The following is a 26,266-nucleotide window of genomic DNA, read 5'->3' on the forward strand; positions in this document are numbered from 1 at the left end:
TGTTATGATAATTATTGTCAGGTGTGATCATGAATGCTCATAACTTGATCCTTCCAACGGGTGATACGTGTTCCCATGATTAGAATTATCAATTCCATGACCTAATATAAGAATGATGGAAGGATGGTTTCTGCCTTTTGGGATAGCTGTGATAATGAAGAGGTTGGCGTTTGATACTGCGATGTCATAAAATGTATCGCTTCTTGGCAAGGCAATATACAATTTGCTAATGATTTGCAGCCATGGCGATTGTCATTTTTCGACATGTTAGCCAATATTGCTTGCGGTTCCCAACTTCTAAAAAACAGAGGCTTTGATGATCAATATCTTACCACTTAGTCGAGGTTTAAGAAATAACAAGTTCGTACGTTGGCAGGGCATCAAACATGATGCAGCCACGACGAACCATGTTTTCTTGATTCACTTTGCACACAATTATAATCCCCATTTTTTCGATGACTTGCACTCGTAGATATGGACATTTTTTGACATCTTAACCAACATTATTTGCAGTTCCCACCTTTTAAAAAACAGAGGCTATGACGATGAAAAAATTATCGCTTACTCGAGGTTTGAGACATAACCGAGTTTGTATCTTGGTAGGGCACCACAAATGTTGCAACCATGGCGAACCACATTTTCTTGCTTCACTTTGTACACAACTCCGAGCCTCTCTTTTCTTTTTGAATTCCATTTTTAATCAATCTTCCCTTTGTTATGCGGATGTTAACGATACGACTGAAACTGGGCTTAATGGTACAAAAGTAATTTCGTGATTTGGTTTCCTTATAAATATGTTGTTATCAGAGATTAAGCTTTAGAAGGTATCAATCAAGGTGAACCATTCATTTTATACAATTTTAAACTGCACATTAGTCTAACCTCATTTTGTGTATATTCTAAAGATTATAATAATAATAATTAGTAAATTAACATTCTCTATTTTTATAGCACCTCAAACATTAAAAACAGTAACTGGCTAAAAATGAAAGAGACAACAATTACTTAATTTCGTGTTCAAACTACAGGTCTTATGTTGCTGCTGGTGCTAATTGTGGTGCTAGTGGTGCTGGTACTGCTGCAACTATAATTTTTGCTAGCTACTCAATGAAGAACAACATATGCACACTCGAGGTAATTAAACTTAGTAAAAACAAAAAGCAGTTAAATTTTAAATATAGTAGTTCATTATATTATTGATTACTGCCTCTGTGTAGTTGACGAGACATACGAAAAGCCAAAGAAAAAGAAAAGGCTAAGCACCAACTAAGGTACATTAAAACTTTTGTTTTCGTTTTCAAATAATATTTTCGATGGATGATGTGTATGTGTCGCAGAAACTCTGGACAAAGTTTGAAAGCGCAAGGACTGAAGAACCATAATCAAGTAAACAAAGAATGTATCTTTGTGTGAATATTAAGAACTATGCTAGAACATGCTTTGTAAAGCATGTAATTTCGTATAAATATTAGAAACCATGATAAAACATACTTTTTTCTTAATTTTATAATTTGTCTTCACTTTTCTTTCCCTCCCGTTTAATCCAACCCAAAGCAACAACGCGCTTCTAGGCCACCTACTAGTTAGAAATATCTGTAGAATTTGGCATTAGGAGTATATAAAATATTGCAACAATCGAAAATATGGACGATTGATTGATCTATAATAAAAGAAAATTGACAAATTCTTTTTGTGTCGATACTAACAAACCTGAAGATAAATCGTGTTGATAAACTTTGAATCGGTCGCTCCTGCTTCAAATTTTTTTATCAGGCTTCGAAAAACAAACATCGTTTGTAGTCAATTTTGATCGTTGTATTGCGATAACTTCAGGCATTTATGTTGTCGATTGATTTAATTAGAGTGATTTTAGACTTCATGTTTGTCATTGATACTATAGAAAACGTATTATAGATGGATAGTTTTAAAGAAATGAGTGGTGAAGATTATTTTAGAGAAAAACGATTAGAAACCCTAGAATTTGATTTTGTGCGGTGACCCATAAGTTGAAAAACACATCCCATATGTTTTACTCTTTAATATATCTATACTATACATTATAATAAAATCACTATTGAGATATCCATAAAATGAACTTTTAATATAGGCCATCAGATCACTAAAATGACCTTCACTACCCTTTAGTATCCACCCTTAGATCACCTATTTTATTGGTATAACTCAATAACTAAAAATTAAGATTTTCCTTCCACTTATACCCTTACAAAAATACGGGACCAGACTAAATAGTCAAAAACATACTAAAACGATGCAGGAGATAACATATACCTAACCTAAATCAAAATTAACCTAGATCAACAACCCAAGAGACAAAATTGTTTCCATTACCATGAATCCCGCACATATTTTCAATTGATCAACTTTTGATAATCCATAAATCAAAATTAATTAACCTAAATCAACAACCCAAGAGACAATAATGATGCAAGCGACTTTTGTTAATCGTTCTACAACAGTTGCAATCGACATCCTTTACAAATTGGTTGCAATCGACATCCATTACATAATTACTCAGGTTAAAATTTTGTTGATTTTCTGTTTACATCGTATTTCAAATTGCATCTTCCACTAATGTTTGTATAATCGATATTTATAATTACATGCTTATTGCCTTCTTACGTTATTATCAGGTTAGGGTTTATTGTTATGGTTACGGTTAGGGTTTAATGTTTGTTATTGTTATTTTGCCTTAGTTGAGGCAAAATTAATGCCAGAATCAAATTTGGGAAGGAAATATCTATACCTAAAATAATGTCCAGTAACTATATCAAAATAAGAAAAAATACTGAGTTATATCCATCAGTTGAAATACGCGTAATATTTTTGGATATCTCTATTGCCAGGCTGCCCTATTAAAAGTCATGGATGTGTAACGATTTGTTACCATATTTGTGTTATTGACCACAATCAAATTTTCGCGCCCTTCACATGGTATTGATCCGTGTATAATTTATCTATAAATAAGGCCAATATGTTTCATTACTAGATCCATACCATTACATCCAGCACAAAAAAAAACTCCTTTCTGGGAACACAAAATGGCAAATGTTAATGACATCACACCTGTGAGACTCATTAACCAGGAGATGAAGGACTGTAAGATATGCGTTCGGGTTCATATCAATTGGAGGAAGACTTATTGGAGAAATCCAAATAACGCATCATCTTTGGAGATGATCTTGGTTGACACAGAGGTAAATTGATATTCGTAAGAATTTCTTAATTATTAATTACTTAATTGTATTATTCATATCAAATTAAATTAAATCTATATTGATTGATATTAATATCATTTACACAATTTTGCTATTTGCAGGGGACTAAAATCAGGGCGACAATTGAGAAGCAGTTTATGAATTTCTTTGGAGACACCTTCAAAGAAGGTGAACATTTTGAACTATCTAATTTTCATGTTCGCAAACATGATGATGATGTGAAGCTGATTGGACATGATTGTAAGATCCAAATTGAATGTACAACAAAAGTGCGCAAAACTACTGCTTTCGATATCGAAACCGATGTTTATAGGGTTGTCACTTATGATGATGTTCATAATCTATTGAAAGTAAAGTCTGATGATATCTTTGGTAAGACCAACATCTAATTTAATTGTTTATAATCTACACGTTACTGTAGCTATTTTGTGATATATTAAATTTTTATATGCTGTCAACTGTATGGTAGATGTTGTTGGTAAGTTAGTGGAGATGAACCCGCTACGTGTAACCAGGAGTAAGGGGATTGACACCAAATCAATTGAGTTCCAGCTGCAAGACCCAAGGTTCATATTCCCACTTTTTACAATATTTACTAAAACAATTATATTCAATTCAAATACTAATAGTTAAGTATTACATATGATTGACTTAGTGATAATCTAAATTTGCTAAAAAGTATCTAACATCTCTCAATATTAACATAATTAGTGGTCAAAAAATGAGAGGTGCACTTTGGAATCATCATGCTACCCACCTCCATGAGTATGTTTCTGCTTTGGATGATGCTAAGAAGGCCAAAGTTGTGATTTTCATGCACAACTGCAAAGTTAAAGAATGGAATGGTACGTACGTTAATACTGAAACAAACTTATATTCAATTATATGCAACTTTTTGTTTCTCATTATATATGTTATCAGGAGCACCACAAGTTAGTAACCTTCTTTGGGGAACTCGGGTCTATATCAATCAGGCAGTCGTGCCGATCAACCTTTATAACTCAAAGTAAAATTTCCTTTTATTCACATTCATATTTTTTTTTTTAAAAAATCTAAATTTTTCACTTATTTTTTTTTATAGATACTCATTCTAAATATGCATTTACCATTTTTAGATATACTGCTAAACAAGACAATGTCAATGGCGCTGATGAGATTTCCAATGCTATCAATGTTGGCATAAATGTCACTACCAATATGGACAAGTCCACAACCCCCACAGAATATGTACTAGAGGAGGCTGGCTTGATCTCAGAGGTTTGTGTAGCGCAACACTAAGAATAGCATTTCATACAATCGTATGTTTTTTTGTATAAATTATATATAACATCTAAACTATATTACTTAAAAACTATCATTTAATTTTATTTTAGGCATCGACATTTGTAGTTCGTGGTACGGTATTAGACATTGTCAAAACAGATGGATGGTATAGCTATAAGTGCAGCAAAGACAACAGCAAAGTGATCAAGAAGTTCGATGTTGATACGGAAACCGCTTTCTTGGACTGTGTGCAGTGCGATGTAGTTACTGATGTGTACCCACGGTACATTGCTTATACAGTTGGTTAAATATGATTACAACAGGAAACATTTGCAATTAATTTACATGATTGTAATCAATTTACAGGATTCGCCTAACAATACGTTTGGGTGACAAGACTGGAAATTGTGATTGTGTTCTCTTTTATTCGCAACTAGCAAACATGTTGAATAAGAGTGTAAACTGGATCAACAATCGTGCGAAAGTGGTATGTTAACTGAACCATAAATTCTTTTGTAAAATTGTACCAAACTAAACTGACACATATTCGTTTTGGAGTTTACTAGCCACTATGAGTAATAGTGAATTTAGTACATGGTGTTAAACATACTAACCATTCAATCTATTGATTTGTCAAATTAGTGTGAGGATCCATCTCTCTTTCCACAAGAAATCCAACAGCTGAAGCAAAAGAAGTATGCTTTCATCATAAAGTTGACATTGAAGAACCTTGAATTTCTCAACTCGGGCCTGACAGTCAGCGACGTAACCGATGAGATTGATGTCCTTAATGCGTTGGATGATAAACTTAGGTTGAAGGAGACTGAGTATCTTCAGCTTGATTCTCCCCCTGTTGTCTCAACACCCGTGACGCTAAAGGTAATATTTAGTTTGACATCCTCATAACACTCTGTCTATAGTAAAAGGAAATTCTTATTTTCTTAACTATTTGGATCAAAATGTTAATTTATCAGGTACCTAAGGTGGAAGTTATGTCGGATAGTGAAGCGAGTGCAAGTACTTGGACACCAGTCAGTGTCGATAACAAAAGAAAAAGTGAGTCACCACTCGAAGAAGCAAATGCTGAGACTCCAATAGGTGGTACTGCAAAAGTAATAGGATCGTTGAAGATACCGCGTATGGAAGACATCTAACATGAGCGTCTATATGGTGGCTTGTGTTATTAGTACTTTTTATTTGGTTTATTAAATAATCTTGAATAATTTGCTACGGTTTTTTGTTTTTTTATATGCCATCTGGTTTGTGGCATGTCATGGTTTTTTTTATTTGGGAATATGTTCCTTTTTATTGCATTTATGAACATCTTTTGCTGAATTAAATAATACAAGTGTGGTTTTGATTATATCTTACATTTTGACTTATCACTTAGACTTAATATAATATTAATTTGTGTATTGTCAATTGTGTATTTAATAGATTTTTCAATATAGTATTATTACTACCAATACCAATAGCAATAGCAATATAAATAGTTGTAACCAAAACCACTCTTTTACTTTATACCTAACATCTACCCGCCCATAAAAAAATGTTACTAAACATGTTTTAAGTACTAATACTAATACTAACAGCTATTAAACAAATAAAATAATTGAAATAAAATTGACTCAAACACATCCTATTCTGACTTTCAATTTTTTAGTATATAGAGTATACAAATTCAACCTTTGTTAGATTACATTGTCCGTGATGTACACCCTTTACTATCTTCTTGCTAGCCTCTGTATATTATATTTGCCGTTTAAAAAAAGTATTATATTTAAATAAGCCAACTAAAAGTAAGGATAAATTATAGATTGGACCCAAATCCAAACAAAACTCTACAAATAAAAAAGAGTAGTCGTGTAACCAATTACATTGTTTGTAAAGGGTTAAAAATTTAAATTAAATTTAAATTTAAAATTAAATTTAAATAGTTGTACAATGTCAATTGATCTAAAATAAAACATTCTGACCACGGTTAGCCAAAAAACCCACCGCTTCAGTTCAAAATTTTCACCCACATTCAAAAAATTCAAACCTAATGCACCGATTAGTTGTATAAATAAATTGTCTTCAAAATTACAAAACTATCATCGTTGTTTATCCAATACAAACAGATTACAATAACCAATACAAGAACAATTGATGCGTTGATTATTACAAGCCGCCCCCTAAAGCTGCAACCTATAATGGAGAAATCGGATACACAATTGGATCCTGCGATTAAAAAAAGGAAGAACAAACCCAATCAGAATGACTTAACTGATGATTCCGATAGCACAGTTCTCCATTGCCCATCCAACAGCAACAATTCACCTACCTTAGGTCTGTTCATATTTTTTTTTGTTTTTATATTGAATTACGTTCTTGAATATTATAATTTATATACAGACGTTAGTACAATCTTACACTATACAAATTGTATGAATTAAGTGTAAAATATTGCCTATTGAAAATTTACATTTGTTGTATTGTTTCTCAGATGTGATCGACAATCAAAGCTATGTATATAAAAAAAGGAAGAACACCAATGTCACAATCAATTCACCAGTGTCTACTATCACTAACAGTTATTGACAATCCTTCCTAACGTCTTTTTACATTATTGATCTTGTACAATTCAAATAAGTTGTAACCATATTTTTTGTGACAGGAACACCACTTTCTACAAACACTACAAATTGTACCAGCAAACAATCAAAGAACATCATCACCAATCATTCGCCATTAGCTGATATTACCAATGGTTCCTTACTTACTTACTACTTTCTTAAATTATGTGATAAAGATAATTGTTTCATGTATATTTACCTCAAACAATTAAAATCCATTGGTCATGATTCAGTTAAACAAAAACAGTATACTCCAACCTCAATCGGATCAAATGAACCAAATGCGAATAAAGGGAAGACTGTTGCTCGCCCAAGAAGATACAACCTAGATAACATTGGAGTTCTACCTTTCAACTTGGATTCCGATTCTAACGTCATTAGTTTACCAGGTTAATACTTATTAAAATCTATTACTGACTAATTTTTGATGCTACATGTAACTTGATAACTTATTCGTTCAACTACTATTGCTTTGTATACTACAGTATTGTTTCTAATACCTGCACATGTTTATGTATGTTTTTATGCTGAGATCCATTATACAAACTACATTTGTCATTGTTAGTGTTAAATAAATTATAGGTTACCACAAGGTTTCTAATTCAGGCCAACGTTTGAAGATTTCAACCTCCGAAAACAGTAAGGGTGACAGTAATCCCAGCGATGAAGTTCTAAATGAAATATGTAAGAAACTATCATACAATTTTGCACTTTGTATATTGCACATTACATGTTCCTTACTATGTTTGCTAAAGTAATATGAAATTAGTATTTTACTCAATATTTGTTTTTAATACCTTTTTAAGTTTTTGGTGCAATTTGTTCCAGCTGCATCTAAACATCATACTAGAGTTGGTAGACCAGTTACCTACACATCTCCAGTACTACAAGATATTACAATGAATAACACATTTATTGTACCATCAACTCTCACAAGTTGTAACGAACCTTGCCTACAAAAGAATGTTACAACGTCATGCTCACCGTCTAGTTTTTCATCAGCAAATGTTTCAACCACACCTGCTCAAGGTTTAACTTACATGTTACATTATTATTATTATAGATTATTATCAATTTTACGTACATATAATTATCAAATATTTCTACATTTGAGTCCCAGTTACGTATTCTCAACTTACTATTAACATCTTCAAAATTTTCTATTCATGTCATAGTTGCAAACTGTACGTCAAGGCCTAGAGGCAGACACAAGAAAAATGTCACTTGCGATAAAAACTGCTCTTCATCTACGTCTGATGGTTTGGAACTTCTCTTACAATATTATACTTTGGAACTGTATAATAATTTTGTCATCAATATTCGGATGTCATTGAAATGTTTACTGATAAATTAATAAACAATAATACTAATTTCCCTTTTGCAGTTTCTCACCAGACAAGACGATCAAAAACGCGCAGCCACACTACAAATGTACAGGTCAATGTATCACTTGCCAATGACAACAATGTTCCAGGTAATCCTTAATAGCAGAAAATATTTTCATATAATTAAAATCACATATTGATAATTTTTTCAAATTACAAAATCATTCTTTAATATATACTTATAACTATGGCAGCTTACCGCAGAGGAAGAAAACCCAAATATGTTTTTTCTGAAACAGAAATGATTCCACTTGGTTTACCTAGTGATCCTATAAATACTCCCAGCGTGAACACGTCTGAATCCGAATCTAAACAGGATTCTCCAATTTCAAAAGGTGTGCAAAATAGTTATATTTCGTAGTTATTAATAATAATATAAACATAAATATAAATATAAATATAAGTAAAAAAATAATTTTAACTTAAATTTTAATTTTGATCTTTTGAATGTAATCAGACTATCGAGACATAGGGGATCCGATATATATGTGTACCTCATGTAACGCTCGATTGTGGAAATCTGAAGCAATGCGTGGGAATAAAAGCTTTGCCAGAAAGTCATACACGTTATGTTGTTTAGCAGGAAAGGTAGAGTTACCATGTTTGCAAGAACCACCTAATTTACTGAGGGGCCTGTTTGCAGGAAACTCACAAAGAAGTAAACATTTTATTGAAAATATCCGACGATATAACATGATGTTTAGTTTTACTTCTATTGGTGGGAAATTAGATCACTCAGTCAACTCAGGTGGAGCTCCTTACGTATACCGAATGTGTGGTCAAAATTATCACTTGGGGGGTAGCTTATTACCAGAAGACGGTCAACATCCGCGCTTTTGCCAGTTATACATATATGCGACTAATAATGAAGTTGTAAATAGAATCAATGCGTACAGGTCACGTTTTTATACTTAATTATATACTATAAACTTCAGTAATTCATTCCCTATGTTATTGTTAATTATAAACGATAAAGCTATATTACATCTAAATTATTTACAAAATTTCATTATGCAGTAACAGCAAATCTCACAAGTCGAAGAAGGCGGGCAAAAATTCAACACCTTTATCTCTTGATCCTTCAATTGTATTTGAAATAAAGGGTTTATTGGATGAAAAAAACCCTTTGGTAAAACAATTCAGAATGGCCCGGGATAGGTTTGATGTTAATGCAGCTGAACCTATAAGAATGAAGCTTATTGGTAGCAGAACTACGGATGGACGGAGTAATAACTTACCGATAGCTGATGAAGTAGCTGCGCTAATAATAGGTGATCTTGATGGTACAATGGATAAAAGGGACATACTTTTGGAAACTCAAGACAAAAAAATGCAGCGTATATGTGAGCTTCATCCTTCTTATCTTGCACTTCAGTATCCATTATTATTTCCCTACGCAGAAGAAGGTTACAGGACAGACATATTGCATAAATGTGTAGAAATAGAAGATGTGTCTGGACACGTTAAACTCACAATACGCGAGTTTTTTGCATTTAGATTACAAACCAGAATTGGTGAAACCTCATTGATCTTAAAGGCTAGAACATTGTTACAACAGTTTATTGTTGATGCATATACGATGGTAGAAAACACTAGGCTGCACTACATACGGAATAATCAAAAAGCATTCAGAATTGTTCAGGCAGAAAGTTTATACGAAGCTCAGGAATCAGGAAATTATGATGTTTCAATTATGGGTACGAGAATCACTCTACCATCGTCATTTACTGGGGGTGCAAGGTACATGAGAGAGAATTATATGGACGCAATGGCGATTGTTAGAGCATATGGATATCCGGATTTGTTTATTACGTTAACTTGCAATCCTAATTGGCCTGAAATACTGCGCTTTCTAGAAACAGAAAATCTTAAACCCGAAGACAGGCCTGACATCGAAACCCGTGTTTTCAAAATTAAGCTAGATGCTTTGTTGACCCAACTAAAAGAAGGAAAACTATTCGGTGGATTAATTGGAGGTAATTTTATATGAATTATTTTTATACCATTAACACAACATTATTCAGTTCATACTAATCATTCTAACATCAGACAATTTTTTTTATAAATTACAGTGTTGTACGTGGTGGAATTTCAGAAGAGAGGTCTTCCTCATGCTCACATATGCATTTTTATAGATAAAGCAAACAAGCTACCTAATGCCTCCGACATCGACAATGTCATATGTGCTGAAATACCAGACAAAGATGAAGAGCCAGAGTTGTGTGCACTTGTCTCTGAATTTATGATGCACGGACCTTGCGGATTGGATAACCCATCTTGTGCTTGTATGAAAAAAGGTAAATGCTCAAAGAGATTCCCTAAAGATTTCACAAACGAAACTCGATTTGACAGTGAAGGATATCCAGTTTATAGACGTCGTGAAGATGGTAAATTTATAATGAAATCGGGAACAGAGCTTGACAACAGGTAACCTTTATGTTCGTATTTACAGTACTTATTATTAAAAAAAACTAACTTTTTAAAAACTTGTAACGTTTACTTATTTAAGTTATCAAATTCTGCAGAAACGTAGTTGCATACAACAAGACGCTACTCAAAGAATACCAAGCTCATATAAATGTTGAGTGGTGCAATCAAGTTGGTTCCATTAAATATTTGTTTAAATACATCAACAAGGGAGCTGATAGAATAACAGTGTCTTTTCAAACAAACCCGGATACTAATGCGTGCCAGAATATATCAAAAGCTAAAGATGAAATTGCTGAATATTTTAGCTGTCGGTATATTTCTGCGTATGAGGCTTCATGGCGTTTATTTGATTACCCAATATTATACAGACAACCTGCCGTGTATAGATTATCTTTCCATTTGCCAAACCAAGAACCAATTGTATTCGATGCTCATGATGACATGGATTCAGTACTAGCTAAGCCATCTGTTGGTGCTTCACAATTCTTAGAATGGATGAACTTTAATAGTTCTGATGCTGAAGCAAGGCAGTATATTTACATTGAATTCCCGCGCCATTACGTATGGAACAGCACTAAAAGGAAGTAGACTAAGAGAACAAGTCAAAGAACTGTCGGTCGCATTCATTTTGTCCCTCCAAAAGCTGGTGAGACTTACTATCTTCGTATCTTGCTCAATAAAGTTAAAGGCCCAACCTGTTACGAAGACATACGCACTATGAACGGTATTTTATACCATACTTACAAGGATGCTTGCTATGCTATGGGACTGTTAGCGGACGATAAAGAGTACGTTGCTTCGATCAAAGAGGTTCATCAATGGGCTTGTGGTGAACAATGTCGAGACCTCTTTGTTTCATTGATTACATCTGATAGTATCTCATGTCCTGAACGTGTGTGGCAACAAACATACGACTTACTATCAGATGACCTCACACATGAAGTCCCTGAACGTCTGAGATCTAATGGTAAGTGTATAATCATATAATTTATTTTGTATACTGATATTTATATAAAATATACATACTGCATACATGATACAGATATAATACCATACTGAAACAATATGTTCATAAAGTTAAACTCATTGAATATAACAAATCAGAAAACGGAGAACAAATATATATAAAATCAGTGTATATAATATTATTACATGTTGTAACTATGTTTCTTTTGTGCCAGATCCAGATGCATTGAAGCATGTTTTGCACAACCTCGCTCTTGCTAGAATTGAGAAACAATTAAATAGGTCGGGGTCAACTTTAAAAAACATACCCAATATGCCATTTGCCGATTATGAGTTCATACAACAGTCGTGCAACATGTTGATTCAAGATGAGCTGTCATATGACGTAGAGACTCTTCGCGAAGAACATAAAACTTTTTTATCAACAATGACATCTGAACAAAAGTTAGCCTATGACACAATCGTTGCTTCAATTGATAATGATGAATCACAACTATTTTTCTTATATGGTTACGGAGGTACCGGAAAGACTTTTGTTTGGAAAACTCTTGCAGCAGCAATAAGATCACGCGGAGATATAGTAATTAACGTTGCCTCAAGTGGAATAGCTGCATTACTTTTAACCGGAGGTAGAACAGCACATTCAAGGTTCGCCATTCCGATTAACGTGTTAGAGGATTCATTCTGTTCAATCAAACCTGAAAGTGAACTTGCTGCCCTGTTGAACCAGGCAAAGTTAATCATTTGGGATGAAGCCCCGATGATGCACAGGCATTGTTTTGAGGCTTTTGATCGTACAATGAAAGACATTATCAAATCGAATAAGAGTTCTGAGCCATTTGGTGGCAAGGTAGTTGTCTTTGGTGGTGATTTTCGCCAAATTCTTCCAGTGATACAACGAGGAACAAGGTCTGAAATAGTTGATGCCTCAATTCATTCATCATATTTATGGCGAAAATGTAAGGTTCTGAAATTAACCAAAAACATGCGTCTCAGATGTGATAGCAATGATTCTGAAATGAAGGAGAATGCTGACTTTGCTGAGTGGATATTAAAAATTGGAGAGGGAAAGATTAACACTCCAAACGATGGTGAAGCAGACGTAGACTTTCCTGATGAGATCTTACTTGAAACAGGTTCCAACCCTGTTGAAACAATAGTTAATTCGACATATCCTTCACTTGATGAAAATTTAGTAGATCCAAAATTTTTCCAGACCAGGGCAATCTTAGCTACGACAAACGAAGAAGTAAACTCGATAAACGATCAGATTTTATCAACTTTAATCGGTGAAGAAAGGGTATACTATAGTTCTGATAGTCTAACCCCTGATGAGGACAATGATATTTTTGCTCAACAGTTATATTCTCCTGAAATTTTAAATGGTCTTACGGTTCCGGGTGTTCCTAACCATAGACTCGCTTTGAAGGTAGGAGTACCTATAATGTTACTTCGTAACATTGACCAGTCAAAAGGTTTGTGTAATGGTACACGCTTACAAGTTGAAAGGTTGGCAGAACATACCATTGAAGCACGTATAATTACTGGACACTCTTTCGGTAACCTTACGTACATACCGAGGATGATCATTGCACCTACGGACAAGAAAATTGTAGTTAAGTTTCAACGACGTCAATTTCCTGTATCTGTTTGCTTTGCGATGACAATTAATAAGAGTCAGGGTCAATCGCTTTCAAATGTTGGGTTATATCTTAGGAAGCCCGTCTTCACTCATGGCCAGCTGTATGTCGCTGTTTCTCGTGTCACTACAAAGAAGGGTTTGAAGGTGGTTATATTAGACGAGGACGGGAATGATTCAAAAACAACCAAAAATGTGGTTTACAAGGAAGTGTTAAGGTGTATTTAGCTTAAAGTATTTTTAAGTATATTTGTTATTTTTTTTACCTTTTTACATGTGCAAATTCTGAGTTTTGATTTATCCTTTTATAACATTTACCTGGCATTGTTTAATTACAAGATTAAGTTTATTTGATTTTCTTGCATCACAAGGCCTGTAATTTAAGGTTGTGTAATATTCAAAGTCATTCTCTGCTGATGTAATTGAGGTTTATAATTTATAATTACCAGGTCTGTGCACAGATCTTTTATGTATACACAGACCTTTTATTTATTACTAATGTAATTGATGTTTTGCTGTTATGACTTATTTAAGTCAGCAGGTTCAACATCAAGGTTATTGGAAGGTAAGTCACTTACAAACATATATGATTTTTAGTACTAATGGGTTGTATATGTTTAATTAATTCTTATGGTTGTGTTGTTTTTTAGGTACATCATCACTACTTATTTGTGAAATTGGTGATATATGAACGAGATCAGCTTTTGAGTCATATTAATTAAGTTGCATAGAATGGTTAATTTTGCGACAGGTAATCCTAGACTAGATGTACAACTATTGTCATTGTATTATAATAAATGCATATTAATTGTATTATCTTGCATAATTTTAATTATATATCAAATACGCCTAAAACATAATCAAAGTTATTTGTGCTTTGCATGAAAAATAAAATCTACAGTCATAATACAATTATTCTGCATTATTATTGCTAATTATAAGCTCCTCATTAACTCAAATAAATCTTTTCAATTTTAAAAAAGATCATTCAACCCACTATATATAGATATGCCAATTACCTTCTATTCATCACACATTCAATCATTTGTTAAAATCGTCCAAATAATGGACAATATAGTGCAGTTCACTGACTTGAACAATTTACAGCCTGGATTATTAAATCCTAATGTCTGAGTCAAGGTTTTTGCAGTAACGAGAAAAACCTTTTGGAAGACTCCGGCTAATGTACTTTCTTTGGAGGTTGTGCTAATTGATCAACAGGTACTATCATCATTATGTTAATCATTATGTTAATGTATATACCTAATAAATGTTATTACATATACCTTCACATGTTTCCAATCCAATTTACAAATGGTCACTTATAATTATTTTAAATAGGGACATAAAATCATTGCATCCATCAATCGGAGTTTAATACCAGTGTTTGAAGGTATCTTAGTTGAAGGTCATTTTTTTGACATATCGGGTTTTAATGTGGTTCCATACGAAGATCGTTATAAGTTGCTAGATCAATTGTGGAAGATCCAGTTTCTACTTCACACCAACCTTCAGCCATGTCCACCTTTTAATCTTCCAAATGACGGATACCTTCCTGTTAATTACCCTGACATCCTCTCGTCGGTATTAGATCCAACTCTTGCTTTTGGTATGCTTTCTATATTTCCTTCTAAAATATATAGATACATTCCAATTATATTGTATTATATTAAGCGAAATAAGAATATATTGTTTTATATTTTTTTAAATTTAGATGTTGTTGGACAACTGGTCGAACTAAGACATCTACGTGTGGCACTTGTCAACGGACACCCTATGCAGTTTATTCGATTTACTCTCCAAGATTTAACGTATGTTAGGCTACATTTCATACATATTATGTATATTGCAACTTTTTAAATTTTATGCTACTGATGTTTGAAATTGAAAACAACAATTTTAAAAAGTCTTAATCCTATGTGTGTATGCATGACAGTGGTCATAGGATCACAGTTTCATTTACTTCGACCAACGCGGTACAGCTGTATGATTATGCTACAACTCATGGAAATGATGCAGTTCCAATAATCTGCTTGCTTAACAACTGCTTCATTAAAGAGTGGGAAGGTAATCACATTTATATTTATATTTATATTTATATTTATATAATGCCTTATAAAATTCTCATTTTCAATTACATATAATTTAGACCTTTAACCATTACAACAGGTTAAATTCAACTTAGCCCCTAATGTAATTGTTTCTAATAGGTGGTCATGTTGTTACTAACCACGTTTGGGGTACTCGCCTTTTCATCAATGAGCATATCGACTCTATAGTTGACTATACGGCAGTGTAAGACATATTATATTATTTCAAATCATTTCATTTTCAGACTTATATATTTCATAAACAATTGAATTATTAATAATTCTTATATTTATAAATATAGTCTACAAAACCTTGGTGGTGAAGGTTTCGTTGATGGTGTGAATGAGCAAAATGGTGGGGTTGTTTTTCTTGAAGATTAGAGAAATGAAGGCAATGCTTGACCAAAATAAAGCCGTCCTATAAATGAAGTTTCATTTTCAATTATGTTTTTAACATTTTGCTTTGATAATCTCATTGTTATGTTATGTTATTCTGAAACGTTTATCTATTTTGTTTTTGGTTATCATTTATATTTATATTATATTATATATTTATATATATATGGTGTGGTATTCATTCTTTTGCAACTTAAGTTTCTTTTCAAATCAGCTTTTAACTTCACATGAATCTACTTTATATATGAGGCAATCATTCATTAACATGTTTATTTACGGTAGGTCAAACTAATCCTACAAAAAATTAAACAGTCACATTGGAATGTACCATCTAAATGAATGTTTTATGAATGTATCCACAAATTACAATATACTTATTTTTTGAAACCAAGACATTCATTGCATCAATCGTGGTTTATAATAAAAATATATTACGGTCTATGTAAATTAAATAACAAAATATCTCAAATTTTCAAAAAAATTTCAACTATTACACGATGATCCATAAAAATTCTTAAATAAATTAGAAATTATTTCAAACTATGCAACAAATGATATATTCAATTCAACATAAATGCCAACTAATTATGTTACTTTTAAAAAGCAATTATTGGTAAATAAAATCAACTGAAATTCAATTACGTACTAATTTTTTGGTTAATTTAAATTAACCATTACTAACAAATGATGTGTTTCAGTCGTCGTATAAAATTTACAGTTGTTCAATTCCTCAAAACAAGGGATAAAATCATTTACAAAAATAAACCTTTTTTTAAATATATAATCTTTATTATTTATGATTTTATTATTTATGATTATTATTTATAATCTTTGTTTATGATTACTAATCTTTTTCACGAGTTTTACTACACTATGGGCAATCATGCTAAAATTATGGAGCTAATCAACATTAACAAATAAAAATACGTATATATATACACAAATAAATTATGGAGCTATCAATACAATTGCCTACATTAACAAATAAAATTAACCCTAAATATACGTATATATATACACAACGTCTATGTACTATCTATATACATGGTGTCATCTGAGCGAACTCTATAACTACGCCTATTTAACATCATGGTGACGAAAAAGCATTCGGATATGAATATGGAACTCGTGATGAAATCAAAGAAGATAGCCATCAACAACGAAACTAACAACAATCAAGAGGAAAAGGTTAGAAAAAATGATTTATATGGATCAAATATTGAAAATATTACGTTTTCATAACTCAGCCATTTGATACTTCTATTTATACATAGAGGATGGAAAAAAAAAATTAAACAAAGAGAGGCAAATAGGAGATGCAGGATGCGAAAAGAGGTGTGTTTCATCATTAGTTATTTTTTTGCATTTCAATTGCATAAACAATTGTATCATGAAAGAAGTCCTCAGAATTGTTATAAATAATTTGACCTCTTATATTATTATCTACCAAAACGGATTGTCAATTGACAATTGTCAATTCGTTTATTAAGTCTCATCTAATCTTTCTATGCTTTGCTTAACATTCACAGAATAATTTTATGTTTTGTATTCACAACCAAATATAATGCTTTAGATTGTAGAATTGTAATGCCTTAGATTGAAGGTTAACATGTAAAACAACACTTAAATAAATATTCAGTTTTATTATATTACGAAATATAATATAATGCTTTACTTTGATGGATAGTAGTAGATGAAAAAAATATTTATTTGTTAAATGATCGTATGAAAGTAGATATATAATGTTGTAATAGTTATGAATCGTACTCAGCTTTGTTTGTAGAAATATGTTGTGTCTATTCCAATGTAGATAATCTACATATGATTTTTTTTTAAATATAGGCATATATAACTAAACTGGAAAAGACAGTTCGAGAACAAGCAACACAGATTCAAAAGGATCTTCATGTAAAGGAACTTAATTTTAAACATTTTTTCATGACAATGTGTACAACAAATTTATCGCCTATACAAATGTCTGTGTATTCTATTACTTTATTACCAACCAATAAAAAACCTTAACATATTTTACAGGCAAACATGCAAGGAGACATACAGACTGGTAACGTTTTTGCTTCCTATACACATCTCTATTTCTTTATTCTATTGTCATAGTATATATATATATATATATATATATATATATGCTAATTGTATTTTACTTGTCGTAAACACATGCATATATTAAAGATCCACTTAACTTTACAAAAATATATTCGGATTGGTTTGAAGAACATCAACGACTTATATTAACTCTGCGTAAAAAGATGATGTCAAACTTCAATGTCTCTGCAATTATTCCAACTCTGGATGCTATTTTTTCACATTACAATGAACTATTTCAAAAGAAGCAAACAGCTGCGCAAATAAATATCTTCAGTATTTTATATGGTGTTTGGATGCCACCACCGGCCCGTTGTATAATGTGGATAGGTGGATTCCGTCCATCTAATGTTATTGAGGTATTTATATTAACTTAAATATGTTACAAATTTGTATTTTTTAGTTACATTATAGTAACTAAAAATAACTTTTAACCCTTACTTTTTTATTTTCTTAGTTGCTAATCAATCATGTAGAGATGTCAAATGAACAAAAGAAGAAAATGCTTACTTTGAAAGCAATTTTGATGAAGGAAGAAACTAAAAGTACTATAGAGTTAGACAATTTGCAAATAACCATTGCCACTTCTTTATCCGGACAAGATTTTGTCAATAAAGGGGATGCTTGTGCTATGACAAATTTTGCAACGCATATGTCAGCTTTAACAGGAAAATTTACCATTTTTTGGACTTAATGGAACAGGTAAAACAAATAATAAACTTTAAATCCATAATATGATCAATTCCAATGAAATTTTCAAATACTAACTTTTCTTTCTTTTTGATGTAGGGTGATAAACTCCGTGAGAAGAGTTTAAAGGATATTCGAAGTATTCTTAAAAAAAAACAACAAATTTATTTTGTGTTAACACTAAATGAGTACTTCAAAAGATTCTTCACACTCAATCATCTGTGGGAAAGTCGTCAGAGAAATTTTTAGCTACATAACTGTGCTTTCTTATCAAAATGAAGTACTACTAATAAATTAAGTTGTTCCGCATTTTATTTTTGTTCACTCATTTGAACTTTAAATATATTTTATGTTATTATTGGAATTCAGTTATATGTCCACTTGGTAATACCTACAACATATAGCTTGGTATGTATTTTATATTATCTCTTACATAATAGACTATATTTGAAATTTTTATTGCCGAAACCCACAAATTTTGCGGGTCTTAAGCTAGTTATTTTATTATTAGAGAGTCTAATATTTTAATTTAATTGTATGTTTCTCTTTAATATATTATTTTATTATTTTATTAAAGAGTTTAATATTTTAATATAATTTCAAACTGGACAGGAGGTGTTTGTAACTTTTTATATATGTTACGTGGAGTTTTTATGTTTAATCTATTTTATGCGGTTTTAATCTCAAAAATTATATATCAAGAGAGAGATTAAAGAAGCAATTAAACAGTGACATGTAATTAGTAATGCATAATTTTTATTATACGTTATCGATAGATAGATTTTTTTTTTTTTTTTTTTTTTTTTTTTGAAAAGCAAGTAAACTTTTATTAATATCACGTAATCATACAAGACCCTATATCTATACAATAATATCTAGGAATAAGAAGAAGTATCTATACAATAATATCTAGGAATAAGAAGAAGTACAATCGAGTTCCCTTATTAAATCTTAATGGGAGACCACTAAACACCACGGACTTGAAAAGACGAGCTGGGGAGAGATGTATCCATACAGTACCGCAATTGCGATGACAAAATTAGATGCTACTACCCATTTAACCAAGTGAAAAGTGGGAATCCTCGTCAAGAAAAAATATAGGGAATCCGATAAGTTGGCCTATTTTTTCCGAGGGGCGCCTTTGGTTCCGGTTTAGCCAATACCCGTTCTATGTGTGTTTGGTGAAATGTAGAAGGAGAGGTTGATTAACCATTGTTGCCACTCGATTGATGATTTTTTAAGTCTTTTTGAGATCCATGCGAAAGTTTGAGTTTAGATCTCGGAGAGGATTGTTGCGATATTCCACTCCTTTTTGTTGAAGACTTTGTTATTACGATGTTTCCATATTATGTAAATCGAGGCCCATTTGGTGGCTTGCCATATGTACGAACCGATTTGAGATGAGGTAAAGGATTGGTTATTTGTGGTTACGTCTTGTAGTGAGGTGAGTGAGTTAATGGGAAGGTTCCACCACTTTAATATCGAGTGCCAAACGGATGTTGTGCATGGGCAATGGAAGAGTTTATGCTCGATAGTCTTGACGTTTGTGTTTCATATAGGACAAAGTAGTGAGTCGAGATCGATGTTGCGTTTGTCAAGTTCTACGCGCGTTGGGATTCTACCAAAAGTTCGCCACATGAAAATATTGATTTTTTGTGGTATGAGTTTGTTTCTAGGCATCGAGGTGGGATTGGCAAGGTTTTCTAGTTTTAGATTGTCGAGGTTTGACGCGAAGACTTTAGTGGTGAATATGCCGGTTTGGTCCATGTTCCATCTCCAAGTGTCGGGTTTGTCAGAGAGGTTGATTGAAGTTAAGAGGTTGTTTAATTCCGTTAATTCATTGAGTACTCTCCCGGTAGGCGTTCTAAGCCAATTCCAAGAAACGGATGTGGACGAGTTAATTGTAGTAAGTCGTTCGGAGACCATTACGTCCTTGTTGGATTCAAGCATGAAAAGTCTTCGAAATTGTGTACAAAATTGTTCCGTTCCGCACCAATTGTCTAGCTAAAATTTGGTATTGTTGCCGTTACCGATGCTTTTGGTGATCGATGAGGAGAAGTTAGCTCCTAGGTTGTCCGCTATTTTTCCAGCTTTGATGATTTCGTTCCAAATTCTGCAACCTGAAATATTTCTAGAAAAAAAACGTTAGTACAACCCCCCTTCCCCATATATGCTCGATATGATTTTCACCCAAAGTGCGTTTTTTCATTGTGAAATCTCCACCACCATTTACATAATAAGGATAAATTTTTGCAAAATAATTACCCGATGTTCAACCCACCTTTATCGTATGGCAATAGTGTATGTTCCAATTTAATCCAATTTATTTTATTTTCCATGTCAGATCTACTCCAAAAGAATTTTCTTCTTTTTGTTTGAAGTGTATTTATTATTTTAATAGGTGCGTGGAATAGGGAGAAATAGTATAAAGGAATGCTGGAAAGTACGAATTTGATAAGAGTGAGGCGACCTCCGTATGACATGGATTTAGCCTTCCAATCGGAAAGGCATTTATCAAATTTTTCGATAATGGGTTTCCACGATGAGGTTTTTGTAGTGGGGACACCGATGGAAAGTCCGAGATAGGTGAACGGGGTTTAAGCCCGCCGAACATTCGATGTAGTTCGTCATCTCTTCGACGTCCTGTTTTGATACCCCAATTTCGTATAAGTTACTTTTTTTAAGGTTAACTTTTAATCCGGAGATCATACATAGATAGAAGATCATATGCACCGTGCAAATGCTTCATATATAATTGTATTGAATTTATTAAATTTGATATATCATAATTCGAAAGTAGTCTATCTAATTTCTAATTGATTATTAAGAAAATAGTTTATTATAATAATAATAATACACAATCATGAAAATAAATAAATAAGATACAAAATGGTTATGCACTGCTTATATTAAGTACTCCTATCATATCACTCACTCTTATTTTCATTAAAACATTGATTTCGTAGTCAAAAACATATCAAAATTACACAAATTTTAGTAAGAAGAAAAATATAAAATATCAAAGGAAGGGCACCCATAATTTCCATACCTTTATCTCATTACACAAATTTTAGTAAGAAGAAAAATATAAAATATCAAAGGAAGGGCACCCATAATTTCCATACCTTTATCTCACAATCCAAACTCCCACTATAAACTAGATAAGATGTACCACCTGGATTGCCAGATATACAACCCTCCAATGCAACAGCCAAACATTTAATTGGACCTTTATGCCCTTCCAAAACACCTAAAGAAAAATAACTTTTACCATTAATACCTCTTCTCCATATTCTAATTGTTTTATCAGCTGATCCACTAAACACAATATCATCCGCCACCGCTATACACAAAATTGCCTTACTATGCCCCCTTAGTGCCCCCGCCACCGCCATATGCCGCCCTTCGCCGCCACTAACTTGTTTTTCCCACACGATAATCGACCGATCACAAGCACCGGAGTATAAAACTGACCCATCGGCGCTTAAAGCTAACGCATTTACTGCGGATTTGTGTTTTTCTAAAGTGTCAACTAATCTATGTTTTTTCTCTCCATCGTGTCTCTTCCACACCTTAATTTTACGATCAGCAGAACCCGTGTAAACACTACAAAAGGTATACAAATTGTACATGTTAAATTTATAGTTTCGTGATTTCCTAGATAATGGTATACAGTGTACGCAGTTATGACTTATGAATAAATGAATCGTATGTAGATTTTTAAAAGAACAATATGTTACAAAACGAATAATAAAATGTACGTAATGTATAATAATAATATAATAATAATAATAATAATAATAATAACAATAATAATAATAATAATAACTAATTACTAATAATTATTATAATTATAATTATAATTATAATATGAACGTGCAGGCATAGCTCAATGATTCTCTCCATGTCCTTTGAGTCATGGGATCGAAAGAATTCATGGACTCGATCCTTAGGAATGACATGTTTTCTTTAAACCAATTGACCATATAGGGAGGTTTTACCGGATTCTTTCACGGACCTCTACCCGAAACACTGCCCGAATAGATGTGTTCCCGAGTACCGTCGATCGGGTTCGGATTTCAGCCCGAACGTGTATTTTACGTGCAAATGCTGAAGGTCGTTGAAATAAATGATCTACTAATACCAAAAAATAAAGTTTAAAAAAAAAAAATTAATAATAATAATAATAATAATAATAATAATAATAATAATAATAATAATAATAATAATAATAATAATAATACATTTTTCATTCTCAAAAGACTAATAATAAGTTCACAATACGATTTATATTTGTTACCTAATATATACTCATCAATTCTCAAAAATAACTACCAAATATAAATTTATACCTTTTATCCTCATTCATTTAGTCTCATTCATTTAATTTTTCTAGAAATTTAATAAAACTTACCATAAAAGGAGGATAAGAGTAACATTAGTAAACTTATCTTTAGTTAAATAAAAAATAATATTTTTGAGAGAAAAGGAGTACCAATCATGAGATACCGCAATAGCGCTAATAGCGTCATCGTGCGCGTTCCAAACCGATTCTAGACACTTGTAATCGGACGTCCGCCACACCTTAAACGTCCGGTCCCACGAACCGGAATAAATCAACGAACCATCTTTCGATAAAGCCAGCGCCGATATTGCATCCACATGATGGACCCATGTACATCTTCTATGCCTTCTTATTTTAACATAATTTTTCGCAAAAACGAGCTTCATTATTCGATCATTAATCGTAGGCAAACTCACAACACATTTGATTGTTTTTTGCTCCTCATCTAATTTCCATACACGAATTTTATGATCTTGATGACCGGTAAATAGTTTGTCACCATGAACCACCATTGTTTTCACTGCGGTCCCGCATAAAGCAATCGGTGGTAAAGATGAAGATAAAGATAAAGATAAATTAGATGAAACGTCTGATGGCCAAATGCGAATTTGGCCATCAGACGAAGCAGAAATGAGGTGTTTTGGGGTGAGTGTTAAGGCGAATATGGAAGATGTATGAGATTTAAATGTGGTGACGTAATGATGGTTTGCGGTGGTTGATGGTGGTTGTGAATGTGAAGTTAGTGAAGGTACCGAAGGTAAACTTGGTTGTGAAGAAAGTGATTTTGTATCAAAATGATCAATTGTTGTTTGTGATTGTGATGATAATGACAAATCCTCTTTTTCTTGTTTATGTCTTGATGAGTTGTTTAATGTGCGTGTGCATGGACATGAAAAGAACCCCATGACCGGCGGGGAATATTCCGGTGACGGAAGCCCACTGTGGAGAAAATTTTATGTCGATATGAATGTGAATCTGTGATGGAAGTAAATTTGGAATATATTATATGGAGTTTGGTTTGGCGGCGTATTTTAGCATGGGAATGGAGAAGTGGGGTTATGTGGGACCCAAGAAAGTGATGAGGAATGGTACTGTGACTTGTACTGTAGAGTTGCTGAAGATAAAACTTCATATAAAAAATTTATGTATTTATATAAGGTAGGGCTTTAAATGAGCCGAGCTACTCGTGAGCTACTCGAGCTCGGTTCGTTAAAAACTCGATTCGAGCCGAGCCTAAACGAGCTCGAGCCCGAGTTCAAACTTTAAACATAGCTCGTTGAACAAACGAGCTCGAGCTCGAGCTTCACACACCGAGCTCGTTTAAGCTCGCGAGCCTAAACGAGCTTTTCTATATTTATATATAAAATTGATAATTTTATTTTTATTTATCATAAACTATAATTATATAATTGTAATTTAATTATAATTTGTAATGTAATAAAGTAATTAAATTGATAAGTGATTAATGATTCTTACGACACAGTATTCCAATATATATTTACCCGATGTGGCCATGTCTAGACCACCAAACCCAATAGTTATTTACCCTAATTCCTTTTCCCAACATGACTAATAGAACTTTAATCTTTTCATCATCTTCTCAATTTCATTCTCCCGTTTCCTTTTTCTGAAAAGCTAGATCCAACCTCAAATAACTGATTAGTCTATTCACTCCGTTTCTTCCTCAATCTCAAATATAAGAATTTTAATTTTCTTCAAGAAATCATTTAATTTGTATAAATACACAAGAATAACAAATCGTATCTTCGATTGAAAGATACTGTGATAAACAAGAATAACAAATCATATCTTCGATATTTTTTTATGAATGCCATCCTTTTTCGTTGCAGGTTCTTTTTGAGCAGATTAGTGTGTTTGTGGCTTATTGAACTTGAAATCTAGATTCCATGCCTGTCTTCTAACAAAGCTTACTTAACTATAGAGTATATTTAACGAGCTTCAATATATGCTTAACGAGCCGAGCTCAATTCGAGCTAAAGATAGTTTAAGTTTTTTAAGAAAAAACGAGCTTACAACGAGCCGAGCTCGAGCTTTTACAGTGTATCACGAGCCGAGCTCGAGCTAAAAAATTAAAACTCGAGTCGAGCCGAGCTCGAGCTCGAGCTTTCTGAAAAACAAACGAGCCGAGCTCGAACACTACCAAGCTCGGGCTCGGCTCGGCTCGTTTACACCTCTAATATAAGGTGTTCATCCATATATAATTAAATTTTAGTCCTATTAACCTTAATATATTTTAATGATATTATATTGTACAATTTCATAAAGACTTAATTACACGTTTGGTCACTGTAGTTTGTTAAAAATTGCAACTTTAGTCACTATGATTTTTTTCTTGCAATTTTAGTCACTGTGGTTTCAAAATATTACACGTCTAGTCACTCACGTTAACAAACGTTAATTTTGTCCGTTAAGTATCAGTCATGTGCCAAACTTGTGAGGGTTAATTTTGTCCGTTAATTTTGTCCGTTAATTTCAAAATATACCCTCACATGTCTGACACATGACTAATGTCTGACGGAAAAAATTAACGCTTGTTAACGTGAGTGACTAAACGTGTAATATTTTGAAACCACAGTGACTAAAATTGCAAGAAAAAAATCATAGTGACTAAAGTTGCAATTTTTGACAAACCACAGTGATCAAACGTGTAATTAAGTCTTTCATAAAACATACTCCCGTCTTATATAAATAGAACACAGATAAAAAACACACAGTTTAAAATGTTATAAAGGTACTGCAATTTCTGTATACTTTTTGGTTTTACCCTTACCTTTTTTTTTCCACTTAATTCTATCCACATACATTAAGGGCATAATAGAACTTAAATTTCTTATTCTTTTCTATTTATAGAGGTGAGCTATTAATTTGAAACACCCAAAATGAATAATTAATCGGGTACAAATCATGACGATTTATATATTAACACAAAATGATAAACCTAATACATTTAGGTTTATTGTTATCTATATTTATTTTTTAGATTTGAAGTTAAAGGAACAAAATACGGTTGTTTTATTAAAAATAATTTTTCATTCTACCATTTCAACCTAACTTTCAACCTACAATTATAGGAATATGACATAAGTC

The 26,266-nt window shown here is 32.5% G+C and overlaps 1 protein-coding gene across 5 annotated transcripts; it reads right to left on the minus strand.

Moving 5' to 3' along the window:
- Window positions 1-19,646: 19,646 nt before the first annotated feature.
- On the minus strand, window positions 19,647-24,145 carry LOC139897666 (protein JINGUBANG-like). 5 transcript variants are annotated; one of them, XR_011776722.1, is made up of 6 exons: window positions 23,309-24,145; window positions 21,939-22,419; window positions 21,364-21,456; window positions 21,284-21,297; window positions 19,743-20,933; window positions 19,647-19,708 (listed from the first exon to the last, which is right to left on the minus strand). XR_011776722.1 is itself a non-coding variant. In XM_071880361.1 (4 exons), exons 1-4 carry the CDS (start codon window positions 24,061-24,063, stop codon window positions 21,208-21,210), a joined length of 1,419 nt encoding a protein of 472 aa, XP_071736462.1. In that variant the 5' UTR covers window positions 24,064-24,145; the 3' UTR covers window positions 19,729-21,207. The 5 variants fall into 5 exon arrangements, 3 of the variants coding, with proteins under 3 accessions (XP_071736462.1, XP_071736464.1, XP_071736463.1); XR_011776721.1 differs by having other exon boundaries at window positions 19,743-21,297; XM_071880361.1 differs by lacking the exon at window positions 19,647-19,708 and having other exon boundaries at window positions 19,729-21,297.
- Window positions 24,146-26,266: the final 2,121 nt, after the last annotated feature.

This window comes from Rutidosis leptorrhynchoides, chromosome 3 (genome assembly GCF_046630445.1).
Source record: "Rutidosis leptorrhynchoides isolate AG116_Rl617_1_P2 chromosome 3, CSIRO_AGI_Rlap_v1, whole genome shotgun sequence".
In the NCBI taxonomy this organism is placed as follows: Eukaryota; Viridiplantae; Streptophyta; class Magnoliopsida; order Asterales; family Asteraceae; genus Rutidosis; species Rutidosis leptorrhynchoides.